At 39.3% G+C, this 18240-nt stretch overlaps 1 protein-coding gene across 1 annotated transcript in view; it reads left to right on the forward strand.

Annotated features, from left to right (window-relative positions):
• Positions 1–18240, forward strand: part of LOC122931526 (dynein beta chain, flagellar outer arm-like) — a 466905-nt gene that overhangs the window by 350479 nt on the left and 98186 nt on the right. The window contains exons 87-90 of the mRNA XM_044285594.1: positions 2692–2783; positions 6712–6808; positions 10977–11161; positions 14535–14712. Of these exons, the coding sequence (XP_044141529.1) occupies positions 2692–2783; positions 6712–6808; positions 10977–11161; positions 14535–14712 (552 nt within the window). The remainder of the gene's footprint in view (positions 1–2691; positions 2784–6711; positions 6809–10976; positions 11162–14534; positions 14713–18240) is intronic.

An 18240-nucleotide genomic window follows, 5' to 3' on the forward strand; every position in this document is an offset into this window, starting at 1 on the left:
GAGCTGAGCCATAGGCTACATGCACATGACTGTATCCGCCTTGTCCGTAAACTGTGAATCTGCAAAACACAGATACCTTCCATGTGCAATCCGAATTTTTCTCAGACCTATTAATGGAAATGGTGATTCTTGTCCACAAAGCAGACAAGAATAGGACATGTTATGTAATTTGTGGGACGGACATGGATGACATTCGTCAGTTTTTTTTTTTTTTTGAGGACCCATAGAAATGAATGGGTCCATGTGCAATCTGCAAAAAATGCAGATTGGATGCAGATCCAAAATATGGTCATGCGCATGAGATCTTATGCAAGGTAATGTACCCAATGTGTATCCAAAGTTGTATAGCTTCAATCTACAGTGGATATAAAAAGTCTACACACCCCTGTTAAAATGTCAGGTTTCTGTGCTGTAAAAAAATGAGACAAAGATAAATCATTTCAGAACTTTTTCCACCTTTAATGTGATTTTGCAAAATGTAGCCTGGCTTGGATGTTTTTCTTCGTAAGAAAAGGCTTTTGTCTTGCCACTCTACCCCATAGCCCAGACATATGAAGAATACGGGAGATTGTTGTCACATGTACCACACAGCCAGTACTTGCCAGATATTCCTGCAGCTCCTTTAATGTTGCTGTAGGCCTCTTGGTAGCCTCCCAGACCAGTTTTCTTCTCGTCTTTTCATCAATTTTGGAGGGACGTCCAGTTCTTGGTAATGTCACTGTTGGGCCATATTTTCTCCATTTGATGATGACTGTCTTCACTGTGTTCCATGGTATATCTTGGAAATTCTTTTGTACCCTTCTCCTGACTGATACCTTTTAACAATGAGATCCCTCTAATGTTTGGAAGCTCTCTGTGGACCATGGCTTTTGCTGTGGAATGCGACTAAGAAACTTTCAGGGAAGACCAACTAGAGCAGCTGAACTTTATTTGGGGTTAATCAGCGGCACTTTAAATGATGGCAGGTGTATGCTGACTCCTATTTAACATGATTTTGAATGTGATTGCTTAATTCTGAACACAGCTACATCCCCAGTTATGCAACCACATTATTTTAGTTTTTTTTGTTTTCTTCTCTCCACCTAAAAGATTTCATTTTTTTCAATTGAGTTGTACAGTTTATAGGTCACATTAAAGGTGGAAAAAGTTCTGAAATGATTTATCTTTGTCTAATTTTTTTACAGCACAGAAGCCTGACATTTCAACAGGGGTGTGTAGACTTTTTATATCCACTGTAACTTTGAAATGGAATTCTTAGCTAAAGCCGTGGTTTTATTTCAGTGATCTTTTTCTTAAACATAATATAAGTACTACAGTAAACAACATGTTTTATAGTTGTTAATACTGTAGAACATGTAATGAACAGGTTATGAATTTGAGTAACAGTAGAATACATCAGTAATACCTCTATGAAGCCATTGTTTTTAATCAGACACTATTCAGGTGTTGCATAGATTCCCAACCTTTTTCGCTAGTGGTGTTGAGCATGGAAAAAATGTACTGACTATATGGCCAAGTGATAGGACTTTTATTTATTCTGGGACCCTAGTGCCAACAATCTGTTTTAGTAAATATTTGTGTTTTCAGTGAAATAAAAAAAAAAAAAAAAAAGGAAAAATCAGAGGGGCAGACAGGTCCTTGTGCTGAGAGAGAATAATCACCATTCTGTCTTCAGCTTGTGACCTGGAAGGGTGTCTTGTGCCAGTGTTTGACAAAAACTATTACAGACATAAGTCAAATAATGTTGTGTTATAGAAAAGGTCCTCTTTAATGTTCTGACATGCCTGGTACTATTAGCATATTAAAGTGGATTTAGACCGCCCAATTTTTGGGCAGATTATCGGGAATGACCGTTCCTGCGAATACTCGTTCCTGACAATCTGCCAATCTAAATGTGCTTCCGATCAGATGAACGATCAAAGCGCTTGTTCATTGGGTGATCCTGTCATTCGTGCAGACACATCATTCATCATTTCTGGGCAGCAGATTGTGCTGTATAAACAACGATCTCCTGCCCAGAAACAATGATTCTGTATGGGGACGAGAGATCGCAATAGCAATCCCTTGTCTTCATACTGGGAAGGAGATCGCTGCATGTAAATACAGAGGTCTCCTTCACTGTACAAGCAGTGGACTGTCGGTAAAGAACGCTTTCTTCCAGACAATCGGTTGTAACATTGTGCGGTGTAAACCCACCTTTAGAGTCATATGCAGGGAGCCCGTGACCACTTGTGACTTTCAAGCTGCTGGTTCGGGATCACTGATATACTGTATATCTTATGTGCTCAACTCATACCTACAGACAGTGGTGTAACTAGAGACGACTGGGCCCCACAGCATACCTTTGAACAGGGCCCCCCCAGCCCCTCATCCCTTGCAACCCTTACTCCTGTGGCTAGTCAAAATAGCTCTCTCAGACTAGGCCAGGTAGCCTCTCCGTCCATTTCCTACAGTGTCACTGTATATATGTCATTGTAAAATGCTGTTGAGGGGTCCTGACAAAAAAATCTTCCAGTCCTTCTCTTGGGCCGGCACCTTCGGAGTTTAGGCCCCATAGCAGCTGCTTCCACTATAGCTGCGCCCCTGCCTACAGATACCACCTACTAGTTGTTACACAATACATCATTTTCACACTGATAAAATGATACGCAATATAGCATTTGTTACACATTATTAATCTGATTTCTACAGTTTCACAGAAAGAAGAGAGACAGTTCTGTGTGTGGCTTACTTCTGAATTGGGGGCATCTATTCCACAGGACTTCCTAGCACATCTTAAAAAAGTAAGTAGAACAGAATTACTTTTTTAGATCTGTTTTTCAATAAAAAAAAATCCTGAGTGATCAGTGTGAAATGCAGCCTCCAAAGAATCAGAATCACTTGATATCATAGTTATACACTGTAGATAATATACAGTTCTGATCACTATACATATGGAAGTGATTTTCACAGACAGCATGTTATTTATGCAGTTATGCAATGTCTACAGTTTGCTTTATTAATATTTAGAGCTAATATATAAACATGTCCACACACTTTATCTCCAGAATCTCCGGAGATCGAATCAGATTGCTGAAGGATTCACGCAATCCACTTAATTGCAATTAAAGCCTACTCAACCCAAAGCATTCTTAATGCTTCATTCAACATGTAATTGGGGTCTAATACACTCAGTATAATCTTTTAATAACAACAAAATGGAGTTTCACACACATAAATACCAAGCTCGTGTGGTTCTGCAGGTTATTCATACATTATTTATGCTTTGATTTAATCTCTATATTTATTGAAGTTAATTAGACATGTGAATCTCTAGTAGTGGGTGACGTTTAATTGCTGTTTATTGCATTTTAATGATGTCTGTCATAAGGAGTTTTCTAATTTCAATTAGGTTTGGTAATGCCCAAAGCGTGTATGATAATTTAGACAGACAATGGCAATATACAGCACGTAGTGTAGCAATAGAGTTGCACAGGTAGCAGTTGCACCTGGGCCCTGGTACTGAGGAAGCCCAGTGGTTCATCTTGGAGAGAAGTATTGACTGAGCAAGACCCCTTTGGCTTTTTCTGGCCCAGGTCTTCAGAGTAATACATAGGCTGCATGATTTTAAAGAACTATCAGTATTTCAAGCTGACAGCATAAATCTACCAACAGATTCCCTTTATTAGGCTATTCTCACTTTACAATGCTAAAGCATTTCTGGGATATGTTATATTAAGGTGGCACCGTATACTCATTCCCTGCTGGGAGCATAGTTATGCAGGGAAACACTGCAAATGGGCCACAGTACTTAAGCACTACTACTGCTGGTTCATCCTGAATACACTGACGAGCAAAAGGGTAACAATGTTTTGAACTTTTGACTTTCAGGCTCCAAATCTCACCATACACCACAGTTTTGAATGTGAGACTACTATCAACTTGCAACTATTTAACATATGATTAGTTATGCAGATTCTTGTCACAAAACTGAATTGTTACTGTTTTGCTGCCAAAATTCTAAATTGTATTTTTTATTATTTTGTTAGTGTTTTGTAAATCTACCTAAATCCTTCTGGGCATGCTCTTGTTCAGATTCAAGCATGTCTCAATCAAAATCTCTTCCCAGGTCTGTTCTATAGGTTCCCAATGTTGGTGCATACTGGTCGACTCACTTGGGTACAAATACAGCTTTTTCTTCAACTCTACCCACAAGTGTTTGATTGGGATGAGGTCTGGGAAATGTGGGGCCAATCTAGCACCTCTACTTCCTTGTCATTGGACCATTTCTTTGCCAATCTCGACTTATGCTTCGGGACGTTGTCCTGCTGGAACACTATGTCGTCCTTTTCATACCCATAGTACTCGAGTTTACGAAGTAACTCGTCTTGTAGGATACTCACATATAGCTCAGTATTGAGACCACCATCGATCCTGGTCAAGTATCCGACGCCTTTGGCTGTGAAATAACCCCATATCATCAGGCTTCCTCCACCGAACTTAACAGTTCCTTCAATTTCTCGACCCGTTAGTCCCCATTTTCTTTGTTCTTTCCAGACCCATTTGCACCCATCAGAGCCCAGTCTATTGACTTTTGTCTCATTGCTCCAAATCACCCGTTTACAATCTTCTATTGTCCACTGTTGGTACTTTTTGGCAAACTCGAGCCAACGTTACTTATAGCGATATTGAAGTTGAGGGGTTTTCATCTTTTCCCAGACGTTTGTAATGCACATCGCACGGTGCTTGCATGGACATCTGTGATCTCACTATTACAAAGCGTACGAGCCACCTCTACTGCCATATTTGTCACTCCAGAACTGATAGACCTTGTGATGAGCTGACTTGTTGACTTCGATATTTTGCCTGGAGTTCCATATCTTGGCTTTGGTATGGATGTATGGACTTCATTTCATATTCTTCCAACTATCATGGCACTTACATGATGCAGTTTGGCAATTTTCTTGCCCGAGATACCGCTATCAATGAGCTGGATGATGCTCTTTCTCTTTTCTTCTCTTTTCTTCTTTATGGCTGCTCCTGGATTCGAACCAGTGACCCTTCACTTGGGAATCAACCTAATAACACACTGAGTTATTAGGAAATGTGAGGACATGTTGTAATTTGTAGTATACAAGAAGAAAAATAAATCATCTTAAGATGAGTGAGATTTAATATGGCTGGGGCATGGCAATAATAATGTTGTATCAAAGAATATGCTTTGCCATCTATTATCCATTGCAATAACAATCATATCCTACAGAGCAAAGCGGTTAATCTATTCTAAGTTTCTCATCTTTGATATCAGATATTGTGATTGTAGTTTCCATATTTGCACTAGCTATGCTAATTCTTGTCCTGAGGAGTGGACACAAAATATCTTTATTCAGGGACTGAGAGCAAGTATTTTTATACTTAAATAATCTTTTCATTGATGTTCATAGGCTGCCAGCATTACATGGACAATATGAGTATCACTGTCTCCAGATACCATCTGAAAGTAAAACCATGCATTATACAATTTGTATGTAAAATTCAAGTCGTATGAAAGTGCAGTACACCAATTTTCAATACATTTTTCCCATGCATTATAATACAAATAGTATTTTCTAGAATTCAAACTATTCATTGACTACATTTTCATAAGAAAACATCAGGTATATGAATAGATATAATTATATTTTACGCACTTTGCTTTAAAACTTTTTCTTATCTCTATAATTATGCCAGATATGAAATGAGTGAAGCTGTGAGAGTGAAAGTGAGAAATTAAATTATTTTGTTATAGCCGACAGTTCTCTTTATTAAAAAATATATATATTCATAATCATTACATTAAGCTGAGGGGAGGGAAATCAAAATGTGATCTGTGAAATGAAGCATTACTAATGCCATAGATAGTCCTGTTTTTCAATACAACCCAAACTTTGACATTTCTATGCCAATGAGAAATACTGTACTACAGTATTTCATAAAAGCTGTCCCATGCATTTACAGTATGCTATAGAATTTAGGCTCTCAGCACCAGATGTTTTTTACCAGCGATGATTCAGCTGAAGGGCCTGAGTCCATCTGAGTTTGTAAGTTGAAACCGGACCATACCTATTTGTAGTAGTCTGTAGTAATAAGTGAAGTATTGGAAAATTCGATTCGGCTGCTTCGCCACATTTTACAAAAAAATATATTTGTAAGTAGTGGATGCAATGAGAGGGAACAACAATTGTGCCACTCCCAGCCATTGTACCTCTCAGATGCTGCGTTCATAGCTGATTGCGGTATCTGACATCAATTTTACTTTTTAAAATAATTAAAAAAAATAAATAAAATCATGCTTACCCTCATCTATTTAGTCACAAAGAGCCGGCCGCCGCCATCTTGATTGTAGATCCAGCATCAAATCTCGCGTCAGCTGGCGTGGTGACATCATACATCACGGGATTTCGCACAGGATTTTCAATCAAGATGGCAGCGGCCGGCTCTTCGTGCTCAAATGGATGAGGTCAGTATGTATTTTATTTTTTTATTTTTTTTACCGCCATTCAGGGAAAATTGATTCGTTACCACGAGGCACGAAGAAATTCGGCTTCACATTGAATGGAATTTTCCCTGAAATTCAGATTGAATTACACTTCATGGACTTCGATTCGCTCAACACTAGTAGTAAGTGATAAATGGCTTATTTTGTATTGTCAGTGATTAACACCAAAGTAATAAGATTTCTCTTAATTCCAGGTGTCCTGGCATTTCCTACTGTTGAACCAGATGAACAGAAAACCATTAATGAGTGATGTAATATTTACTGATTCCCTGCCACGAGTACTATATTCAGGTAAAGAGTTTAATTTTAATATAAGGCAAGATAAACTTTTATATAAAAATAACGACTAGGCACTCACTGACAATGGGGTCAATTAAAAGCAATTTGTTAATACAAGTATAGTAAAATAAGTGATGATAATAGTACAGTAAAAAAAACTGTCAAAATGATATATAATCGGAGCTAAAGATAGCAGCAATCCTATGTGATAAACCTCCAATGGTCAGAAAAGGGTCTTTAAAAAACAATGCAGTGTGTTGCTGAAAGCAGAATAAAAAAATTGAATGTCCTATGTTAAATACATAAAATCGAATGTCCTATATAAAATTATTTTAAAAGGCAATTCGAAAATATGTGCAGTTCAGAGAGGTAATAGCAATCCAGTAGTGGTCAGGAACGATGGTCCCTCCAAACCATATAATGTGTAACTAGGTGCATAAAATCGTATGTGCTATATTCGGATCCCTCCAAAGGTACATAAAAACGGTCTTTAAAGTTCGAGAGTGAACCAGTGTTCATATATGGCCATAAATTCGTATAGTTATTGGTGTAGTAAAGATTATTCGTGTGAGTTAGCGGCTTCCCGCTACTCTGAATACACAAGAGGCATCCCGCTTCACAGAAACTTGGTAAATGAGACTCTAATTGCTGGTCTTTTTCTCGTATAGTTTTGAGAACAGTCTTTACTAGACTATCATGCGATCTCTATTATTTTGTGAGAAGTATTACACTGTAGTGCGATTGTTAAAACTCATGATTTGGTGTCTTTTATGGGGGATTACACCAAATGTGTTTCGGGACTGTCCCGAATGGATGCTGTCCTTGCCTTTTGCTAGGAGGTGGGAGGGTCTAGGAGGGAGGGTATGCTTATTGGCTGGAATGTGTCTGCTGACTGTGAGGTACAGGGTCAAAGTTTGCTCAATGATGACGTATAGGGGGCGGACCGAACATCGCATATGTTCACCCGCCGAGGCGAACGCAAACAAGCGATGTTCGCCGGGAACTGTTCGCCGGCGAATAGTTCGGGACATCTCTAACTATGACATGGATTTGGTTTGTGATAAAATGTCACTCAAAAAACTATTATAGCATTCTCAGAATTAATCAGGAAGACATACAGTTGTATAACAAAGGGTGTAATGTCCAAAAAAACAAAAAACATATCAAATGTCAAGATGCGATTTCGATGCGTTTCTGGTGCGATTTTGATAAAATCTTATATGTGAGATTCTTTGGAGGCTTTCTTTCACTAATGGATGATGTCTTTATAAAATAACTGCAGGAGGTATAAATTACAAGGCATATATGTTACTAATTCTTGTATAAAAATATGTATATAATACACAATATAACAGTAATATAAAAATGACATAAAAATAACCCAAGAATAGTAAATGACATAAAAACAATATGACATAAAAACAATAATAACAGAGGGAGATCTCCTCTCTCTCTTTTCTTCTTCTTCTTCTTCTTCTTCTTCTTCTTCTATATAGGACAATGTTAGGACTATAGTTAATGTTAGTTAATGTTAGGACCTATGATACCTCCACCCAGTCCTAACATTGTCCTATATAGAAGAAGAAAAGAGAGAGAGGAGATCTCCCTCTGTTATTGTTTTTATGTCATATTGTTTTTATGTCATTTACTATTCTTGGGTTATTTCTATGTCTTTTTCTATTACTGTTATATTGTGTATTATATACATATTTTTATATTTTATACATATTTTTGTGTATTATATACATATTCCTGACCACTACTGTATTGCGATTTCCTCTCTGAACTGCACATATTTTCGAATTGCCTTTTAAAATAATTTTATATAGGACATTCGATTTTATGTATTTAACATAGGACATTCGATTTTTTTTTATTCTGCTTTCAGCTACACACTGCATGGTTTTTAAAGACACTTTTTTCTGACCATTGGAGGTTTATCACATAGGATTATATATCACTTTGACTGTTTTTTAACTGTACTATTTTTATCACTTATTTTACTATACTTGTATTAATAAATTGCTTTTAATTGACCCCATTGTCAGTGAGTGCCCAGTTGTTATTTTTATATGCAATTTTTATGTAGAATGGGTGATACTATTCAACTGTGAGCACCACATTTTGGCTATCTGACACATTTGTGCAGCTTCATACAAAATAAGATACACTTTTAGTTTATCTTGCATTGGACTCAAAGTGATGAGAATTAGTTTTTCATTTATTGCCTCCAAGCTCCTTACCAAACAATCCATTTTTGACCAGGCTGTCAATTACCTATTACCTTCTACAACACTGCTTCCTGATTCCGGTTGGATACCAAGTGAACTTGTGAACATCCAGTTTTTAAATGCAGTACAAATGATGTGTTAATTATATTCTTCATATATGTTTATGCTGGCTGGAACTCCGTTTACAAAGCGCCAATTCCCCTGCACACACCTAGATTTGAAACTTAAAATTCTGGGTGCCTGCCAGCAAACCTAGAGGGAGTTCAGAAGCTTCCTGCATCTTGTGTTATTATTGCTTCCGGTAAATGACAGTGGTTGCAGTTGAACAGTCACCTTTAATCATGGACACTGCTGGTGTTGTCTTCTGTGCAACACAGTTGTCACCCTCTGACCATGATGCCTGCTCAGCAGATGTTGGGAAGGTGTTAAGGATGGACATTCACTTTAAGAGTCACTTTAAAGGGGTTTTCCAGGAATTTGATATTGGTGACCTATCCTCAGGGTAGGTCATCAATATTTGATTTGTGGGGGACTAACTCCGCCACCTCACAGCTTTCCAAACACAGTGCTAAACAACTTGGTATTGCAGCTTAGGCTCATTCACTTGAATGGGACTGAGCTGCACCTAGGCCATGTGACTGATAAACATGATGTCACTGGCCTCAGAAGAGGCTGCTGTGCTCACCGGAGTACCACAACCTATTCATACAGCTGATCAACGGCATTTTTGGGAGTCTGACCCCACTAATCAGATTGTGATGACTATCCTGAGAAAAGGTCATCATTAATATTGAACTTCTGGAAAAACCCTTTAAGATACATAATTATCCTTCAAAGGAACATAAAAGCTGTTCCATGCATTTACACGTCATTTTTCTTACCCATCTCTAAAGCGTAATACAGTATCTTGATATCATGATTAGCTGTGTCAGATGACAAAATCATTTGTATGTTTTTAGAGTGATTGTTTTACCAATCAAATAACCAGCAAATTAAGAAGTTACAGCCTAAGTGCAAATTGAAATTGCCATCTTGTGTTTTATCCCAAATGTGTGTACAGATTAAAGACTGTTTTGGCACATAGTGTGAACAGTGAGCTATAGTATCAACTGTGTTTGCACACTGTAATGGCCACTTTAGAAATAGACACTAGATCTAGAATAGATCCTCTTCTCAGGACCGTCCTCTAGAAGACAGACGAGAGAAACTCCACAGTCTGTATTACACGAATGTTGTTATGCTGGTGGCCCATGCCTTCTACTGCACCACTCCTCCGTGTAGGCAGAGGCTCCATATCAATTATCAGGCCAGTTCCTCTTCTTCCTGACAGCCTGGACCACTTCTCATTCTTTTGCTGCTGGTAACGGACCAGGGAGCCAGTATATCATGTGCTCTTCCACAGCCTGCTCCGGCTGCCAAACCTTCCTCTATCCTTAGGAAGCGAATGCTCCTACTGGCTCCATAAGGACCAGCACGAATGTTCTCTTATTTATTATGGCCTATGGCTGGCCACCTATATGTATTAAAGGCACCTTCCTCATGAGGAAGATAACTTAGCTTCAGTTATTCTAGCATGCTAGTCCTAGTAAAGGTGTGCATTTCTGTTTGTCTTCCCCTGCACTAAACTCTGCCTGTTCATCTACTTTCACCCTCTGCTGCCTGTCCGGACTTCTGCCTGTTTACTGTATTGGTCCACAGCTGCCTGCCCTGACCTCTGACTTGTTTTACGGATAAGTACAAACTCTGTCTACACCCTTGGGTCAGCTGCCAACTACATTGGGACTATTCTACTCGGACTATTCTAAGAGCTAGTGGAAGGATTTCTGTTACTTCAAATTTAGCAAGCCATTACAGAATCAATTTTAGAATAATACCTTTATGTAGTAGTAGAGTTTCAAGCTAAAATAAATCTGCATTTTCTTGAAATATGTTCATAATTATTTCCTTAGCCATTCTATCAGCCCTGGATCAGATGCAGGGAGAGACATGTATTAGAGTGAAGATGAGTCCTGTCACAATACAAAGACTTTTCTATGCAGTTTGCGTTCTGCATGGATTTCTCCAAACGCAAAGAACATATCCCAAAACTGGTTTGAACCACTTACTAGAAACAAGTCCTATGCAGCTACATCAGGTAATTTCAGGCTTTTATCATACCATATTGCTGTTATTCAGGTCATATTATTCTATTGACATTCCTTTTTTCTTTAGTTAAAATTTAATTAAAGGGATCATACTGTATCAGAATTATGTAATGAAATATTTAGTGAGTTGTAGTAGTCCAGTAACCCTTTTAAATAAGTTAACTTTATCCTAGGTCAAGCCCTTGTAGACCAATCTATACAGTCCTGATCAAAAGTTTAAGACCACTTGAAAAATGTCAAAAAATCATATTTAGCATGGCTGGATCTTAACAAGGTTCCAAGTAGAGCTTCAACATGCAACAAGAATAAATGGGAGTGAGACAAAACATTTTTTGAGCATTCAATTTAATGAAAACAACGAATAAACTGAAATAGCCGGTTTTCAGCTGATCAAAAGTTTAGGACAACACCTCCCAAAAAAACACGAAACCCCCCCAAAACAGAAATCCAACTTCCATACATGAACTCAGTAATGAGTAGCTCTGCCATCATTGTTTATAACTTCCAAAATTTGTTTCGGCATGCTTGATGCAAGTGTTTCCATGAGGTGAGTGGGAACATTTCTCCAAGTGGTGAAGACAGCCGCACGAAGGCCATCTACTGTCTGGAACTGTTGTCCATTTGTGTAAACTTCCCTTGCCATCCATCCCCAAAGGTTCTCAATTGGATTTAGATGAGGGGAACAAGCAGGATGAGCCAAAAGAGTGATGTTATTCTCCTGTAAAAAGTTGCTTGTCCTGCGGGCATTGTGTACTGTAGCGTTGTCCTGTTGAAAAACCCAGTCGTTACCACACAGACGAGGGCCCTCAGTCATGAGGAATGCTTTCTGCAACATCTGAACATAGCCAGCGCCGTTTGACGCCCCTGCACTTCCTGAAGCTCCATTGTTCCACTGAAGGAAAAAGCACCCCAGACCATTATGGCGCCCCCTCCACTGTGGTGCGTAGAAAACATCTCAGGTGGGATCTGCTTGTCATGCCAGTAACGTTGGAAACCATCAGGTCTATCAAGGTTAAATTTTTCTCATCAGAAAATAAAACTTTCTTCCACCTTTGAATGTCCCATGTTTGGTGCTCTCTTGCAAAGTCCAAACGGGCAGTTCTGTGGCGTTCAAGGAGACGAGGTCTTTGAAGTCGTCTTTTGTTTTTGAAGCCCTTCAGTCAGATGCCATCTGATGATTATGGGGCTGCAGTCAGCACCACTAAGGGCCTTAATTTGGGTCGAGGATCGTCCAGTGTATTGACAGACAGCCAATTGGATCCTCCGGCTCAGTGCTGATGAATTTTTTTGGGGGTCTTCCACTTGACTTTTTTGTTCCATAACCCTCAGGATTATTTAAGAAATTCCAAATGACTGACTTACTGCGTCACACCTCAGCAGCGATGGTGCGCTGTGAGAGACCCTGCTTATACAACACGACCACGTTCAAAAAGGGAGAGTTTTTTTGCCTTTGCCATCACAATGTGTGAATACCTGACAGAAAATGACAATGAATTCACATCTTTGCACAGAATTGGCCTTTTAAAGGCATGTGGTCCTAAAATTTGGATCAGCTGAAAAACAGCCTGTTTCAGTTTAATCGTTATTTTCAATTAATTGAATGCTCAAAAAATGTTTTGTCTCACTCTCATTTCTTCTTGTTGCTTGTTGAAGCTCTACTTTGAACCTTGTTAAGATCCAACAATGTAAAATATTATTTTTTTGCCATTTTTCAAGTGGTCTTAAACTTTGGATCAGGACTGTATTATGTAGGTACCCTTTGTTATTACACAAATTGGATAGTGTACAGAATTGCTGTTAAAAGACCGCATACCAAATCATAAAATATTATGTAAATAATATGGCTGTGGCTAAATCAGGTCAACTGATAATTTTAGTTTACTCCAGAAAAGAATTCCAAAAAAACTTTAAAACGGTTGTCCAATCATCTGGTATTGTTGGCTTATCCTCAGGATAGGCGACCTCTGCCAGTCAGCGGTTCAGGAGTAGCTCCAGTGCCAAAAGTCTGCATGGGAACTACATAGCTCCATCCATTGTGCAGTGGATGGAGATTGTAACTGTAGCACAGATCTCATTTATTTCAAAGGGAGCAGCACTACCATAACCAGATCCATCCACTACATAATGGATGAAGCCGTATGGTTCCGGTGCTGACTTTTGGTGCTGAAGTTACACTGAAACGTGGGTGCGGGGTGTCATCAATAGTAAAGGAATGGACAACCCATTTAAGATAATCAAAACTAATAATTCAGAGTACATATTTTAGTGTCCAACTGACATCTCTACTTTAACCCCTTCCCAACATGTAATGTACTAGTAAAGAAGTCTGTAAAGATGCCGTCTGCTCCAGAGTAGAGTAGGCGCCATAGCAACCCGGTGCCTGCTGTTCCATACAGTAGACACCCGCAGTTAATGTCTGAGACCAGCGGTAATGCCGGTTACGGACTTTTAACCCTTCAGATGTCGTGGTCAAACGTGACCACGACATCTGGACTCGCTAAAACTCAGAAGTGTACACTTCCATGTATGCTCCAGCTCCACCCCAGCATGGATCGGGTGGGCCGGAGTGTGTGTGTGGCAGCCCCTGTCCTCCTGTGTGACAGGAGGCTACTGCAAATTAGTTCCTATGGAGCCCCTGCTTGTGGCCGTGTTATGCATTAGAGTCTATCTGATGATTGCTTGTTATAGTTCCCTATGGGAACTATAAAAAAGTGTAAAAAAAAATTAAAATTCTAAACACCAGTACTCTTAATATACAAATATTTATCCCATACGGAAAATGGCAAAGCAGAAAAAAAGTCAAAATGGACAATTTGCATTTCAATTTTTTTGTATTAAAACGCAAGAAAAACTATACATATGTGGTATTACCGCAATTGTACTGACGAAAAATCGACTGGTTAGTTTTACCATATAGGGAAAACAAAACCCATAAACCTGTTGCGGAATTGCATTTTTTACAATTTCACCCCATTTAGATTTTTTTTTCCAGCTACTTACTTTTTCATATGCAATATTAAATGGTTAAATTAGAAAGTGCAAAATGTCCCATGTGAATGGAAAAATAAAAAAGTTATGGCCCCCCAAAATTCAGGGAGTGAAAAGTGAAAACGTAAAAATGAAAAAAAAAAAAAAAAAACTGGAGCTGAAAAGGTTAAGGTGCTAAGCTGAATGAGGCAGAAAACCACCTTTAAATTATATTCACTGTTCATTGTATGATGTACATTTCTAGCCTGTTAGACACTGAGATACATAATTTACATTTAGAGTAGTTCTAGCGCACTACTGTGATGGTTTCTTGCTATTATAATAGGATTTCTTTTGACAGAAAAGATTTATGAAAATGTTTACTTGTACAATTAGGCCCTGAATACAATCTTGTCTACCTATGACAAAATGAAACACTGTGATAAGAACTTTATTGAAGCAGTGATGGAAGAAGTAAACTCTGTATATGCTTGTCTTGCTCTGACGACGGACGACGAGGCTTATATTCAAGCTGTTGTGTATAACATCCTATCATGCATCCTGGAGAAACAAGGTAAACTATATTTCCAGAAAATTAAACACCCTCCTTTTCTCTTTTGTTGATTTGTGACTTATGCACACAAGCATATTTAGGACCCGTGCAGGTGTCCCATATGAGCCCTTACACAGTCGTAATGCCTCCATAATGTCTCCTCACATTAAGAATGCCCCCTTTTGCTCAAACACAATAGTTATGCCACCTCAGTCCCCCTCATACAGTAATTATGCCCCCTTAGCTCCTCTTCCTATTGTGAATAGTGATGAGCAGCAGGGGCAATATTCAAATGTGCGATATTTCGCTAATGTTTGGGTGAATATTCGTCATATAGTCTTGAATTCGCAATTATTTTCTTGATTGTGAAAATCGGCAATGTAATATGTGCATATTGCGTGCACAATACAGGTGTGGGTCACTGTTGATACATTTTTCAAGCTGCTAGAAGTTTCCTTAAACTGGAGAAAATGGTTGGCACTTCAGAACATTACAATAGCTTTATATGCAGATAGAGTGCTCCAATATATCCGCGATTGCACAAATCATCAATTAATGATGCGTATATTTTTGCACAATACGTGCAACTTCACATTTTAGCAGGTCTGACTACATATTACTGATTGGTGCACTAAGTATTGTTGTGAACTTGTGACATCACAGCACTATGTCTGTAGCATGTCTGTATGGACAGCAGAACCTATCACACTACCTAACACCCTGCACTGGAGCCTATCAGCTACACTATATCAGCATATATCCTACACTGACTATCTCCCACTAACTATCTGTTAGGCCGAATGCACACGGCCGTGTTCCGCAGCCGGGAGCGGTCCATGGTAACACGGCCTGGATTCCTGTTCAGAGCAGGAGCGCACGGCGTCATTGGTTGCTATGACGCCGTGCGCTTCATGCCGCCGCTGCTGTACTGTAATACACTAAATGAGTGTATTACTGTACAGCAGCGGCGGCATGAAGCGCACGGCGTCATAGCAACCAATGACGCCGTGCGCTCCTGCTCTGAACAGGAATCCAGGCCGTGTTACCACGGACCGCTCTCGGCCGCGTGCATTCGGCCTTAGTTTATATATATATATATATATATATATATATACACTCACCTAAAGAATTATTAGGAACACCTGTTCTATTTCTCATTAATGCAATTATCTAATCAACCAATCACATGGCAGTTGGTTCAATGCATGTAGGGTTGTGGTCCTGGTCAAGACAATCTCCTGAACTCCAAACTGAATGTCAGAATGGGAAAGAAAGGTGATTTAAGCAATTTTGAGCGTGGCGTGGTTGCCGGTCTGAGTATTTCACAATCTGCTCAGTTACTGGGATTTTCACGCACAACCATTTCTAGGGTTTACAAAGAATGGTGTGAAAAGGGAAAAACATCCAGTATGCGGCAGTCCTGTGGGCGAAAATGCCTTGTTGATGCTAGAGGTCAGAGGAGAATGGGCCGACTGATTCAAGCTGATAGAAGAGCAACGTTGACTGAAATAACCACTCGTTACAACCGAGGTATGCAGCAAAGCATTTGTGAAGCCACAACACGCACAACCTTGAGGCGGATGGACTACAACAGCAGAAGACCCCACCGGGTACCACTCATCTCCACTACAAATAGAAAAAAGAGGCTACAATTTGCACGAGCTCCCCAAAATTCAAATAGTAGAGGCCGAATTTGGTGTAAACAGAATGAGAACATGTATCCATCATGCCTTGTTACCACTGTGCAGGCTGGTGGTGGTGGTGTAAGGGTGTAGGGGATGTTTTCTGGGCACACTTTAGGCCCCTTAGTGCCAATTGGCCATCGTTTAAATGCCACCTGAGCATTGTTTCTGGCCATGTCCATCCCTTCATGACCACCATCTACCCATCCTCTGATGGCTACTTCCAGCAGGATAATGCACCATGTCACAAAGCTTGAATCATTTCAAATTGGTTTCTTGAACATGACAATGAGTTCACTGTACTAAAATGGCCCCCACAGTCACCAGATCTCAACCCAATAGAGCATCTTTGGGATGTGGTGGAACGGGAGCTTCGTGCCCTGGATGTGCTTCCCTCAATTCTCCATCAACTGCAAGAGGCTATCCTATCAATATGGGCTAACATTTCTAAAGAATGCTATCAGCACCTTGTTGAATCAATGCCACGTAGAATTAAGGCACTTCTGAAGGCAAAAGGGGGTCCAATTATTATTTATTAGTTTGGTGTTCCTAATAATTCTTTAGGTGAGTGTGTGTATATATATATATATATATATATATATATAAAAACTAACTAATGTAATTAAACAATAAAGCACAGAGCACAGCAATGACACTCCTCTCTCTCAGAACTCCATAAAACTGCAGAAAATGGCTTCTGGGGTAGGAAACTTTTCTATTGGTTGCTAGGGATGTTGCTCAGCTCAGACAAAGACATTGCAGCTTTCTCATTGGCCCACAAGCAAGAAGGGAGGTTACTGATGAAAAAAAAAAATATAGAACTGTTTTCTAAATTTTTGCAAATTCTCGAAGTGGCAATATTCGCGATTAAAATTTGCGATTTGAATATTCGCACCAAACACTAATTGTGAATGCCCTCTTAGTGTCCCAACACCGTAGAAAGCCCTATTAGTGGGTCCAATACAGCATAATGCCCCCTTAGTTCCCCTCACAATAGCGTTGCCCCCTTAGTGACCCCTGTAGTTTTATTAAAATAAAAAGGAAATCTCACCTAGCCCCGCTGATGAGTTGTGCACATCATTCCCCAGCTTTTGTTGTCCCCTGCTAAGCTCAGCAGGTGCACTGATGTCACTGCATCACGCTTGACTGTGGAGTAGAGCATAGGCAGAGTAGGGAGCTGACAGCTGCAGGGATGGTTTCAGGGACTTGCTGAAAGCCCTCTCGGTACTGAGGGACAGCAGTCAAAATTTGTGATCGCCCTGCCAGATGCAGTATGGTTGAGAGGCGTGAGTAAACTCTATTTGTTCTGGTATAAAACTAAAGACTTGTTTCTGTTTTGTTGTTGAAATGTGACAAAAATGTAGACATCTGTAATTATGGGTGTATTTTATATATAGCTTTTAAAAACTGACATTTCTCTTTGAAACAGTTCCACGTCTGAACATTTCTGAAATACTTTTTCATGAAATCAATGCACACCTTTTAGTTTATCTTCTTGCTTCGTATTGAAGCTTAGCTTAATTTACTAATGAGAATCAATAAAATATCAGAGTTACAGTTCAGTGGCTTTATCTTCATGTAACGTTAATTTCCCCACCAGTATCATGATTGTGGTCATCTGTAGCTTGATGTAAATGTTGGAGTCAGTCCACGGTCTATTGTAAATGGTTTGTTTAGTCAATCTATAGTGTAGTGTAAATGCTGCAGTCAGTCAGTTTTTTCACATTGTAATGTAAATGCTGCTGTAGGTCCAGTCTAGTGTAATTGCTGCAGTCAGACAGTTGTTTCACAGTGTAATGTAAATGCTGCTGTAAGCCCAGTCTAGTGTAAATGCTGCAGTCAGTCAGTTGGTTTACAGTGTAATGTA

This window comes from Bufo gargarizans, chromosome 3 (assembly GCF_014858855.1).
Source record: "Bufo gargarizans isolate SCDJY-AF-19 chromosome 3, ASM1485885v1, whole genome shotgun sequence".
Classification (NCBI taxonomy): domain Eukaryota; kingdom Metazoa; phylum Chordata; class Amphibia; order Anura; family Bufonidae; genus Bufo; species Bufo gargarizans.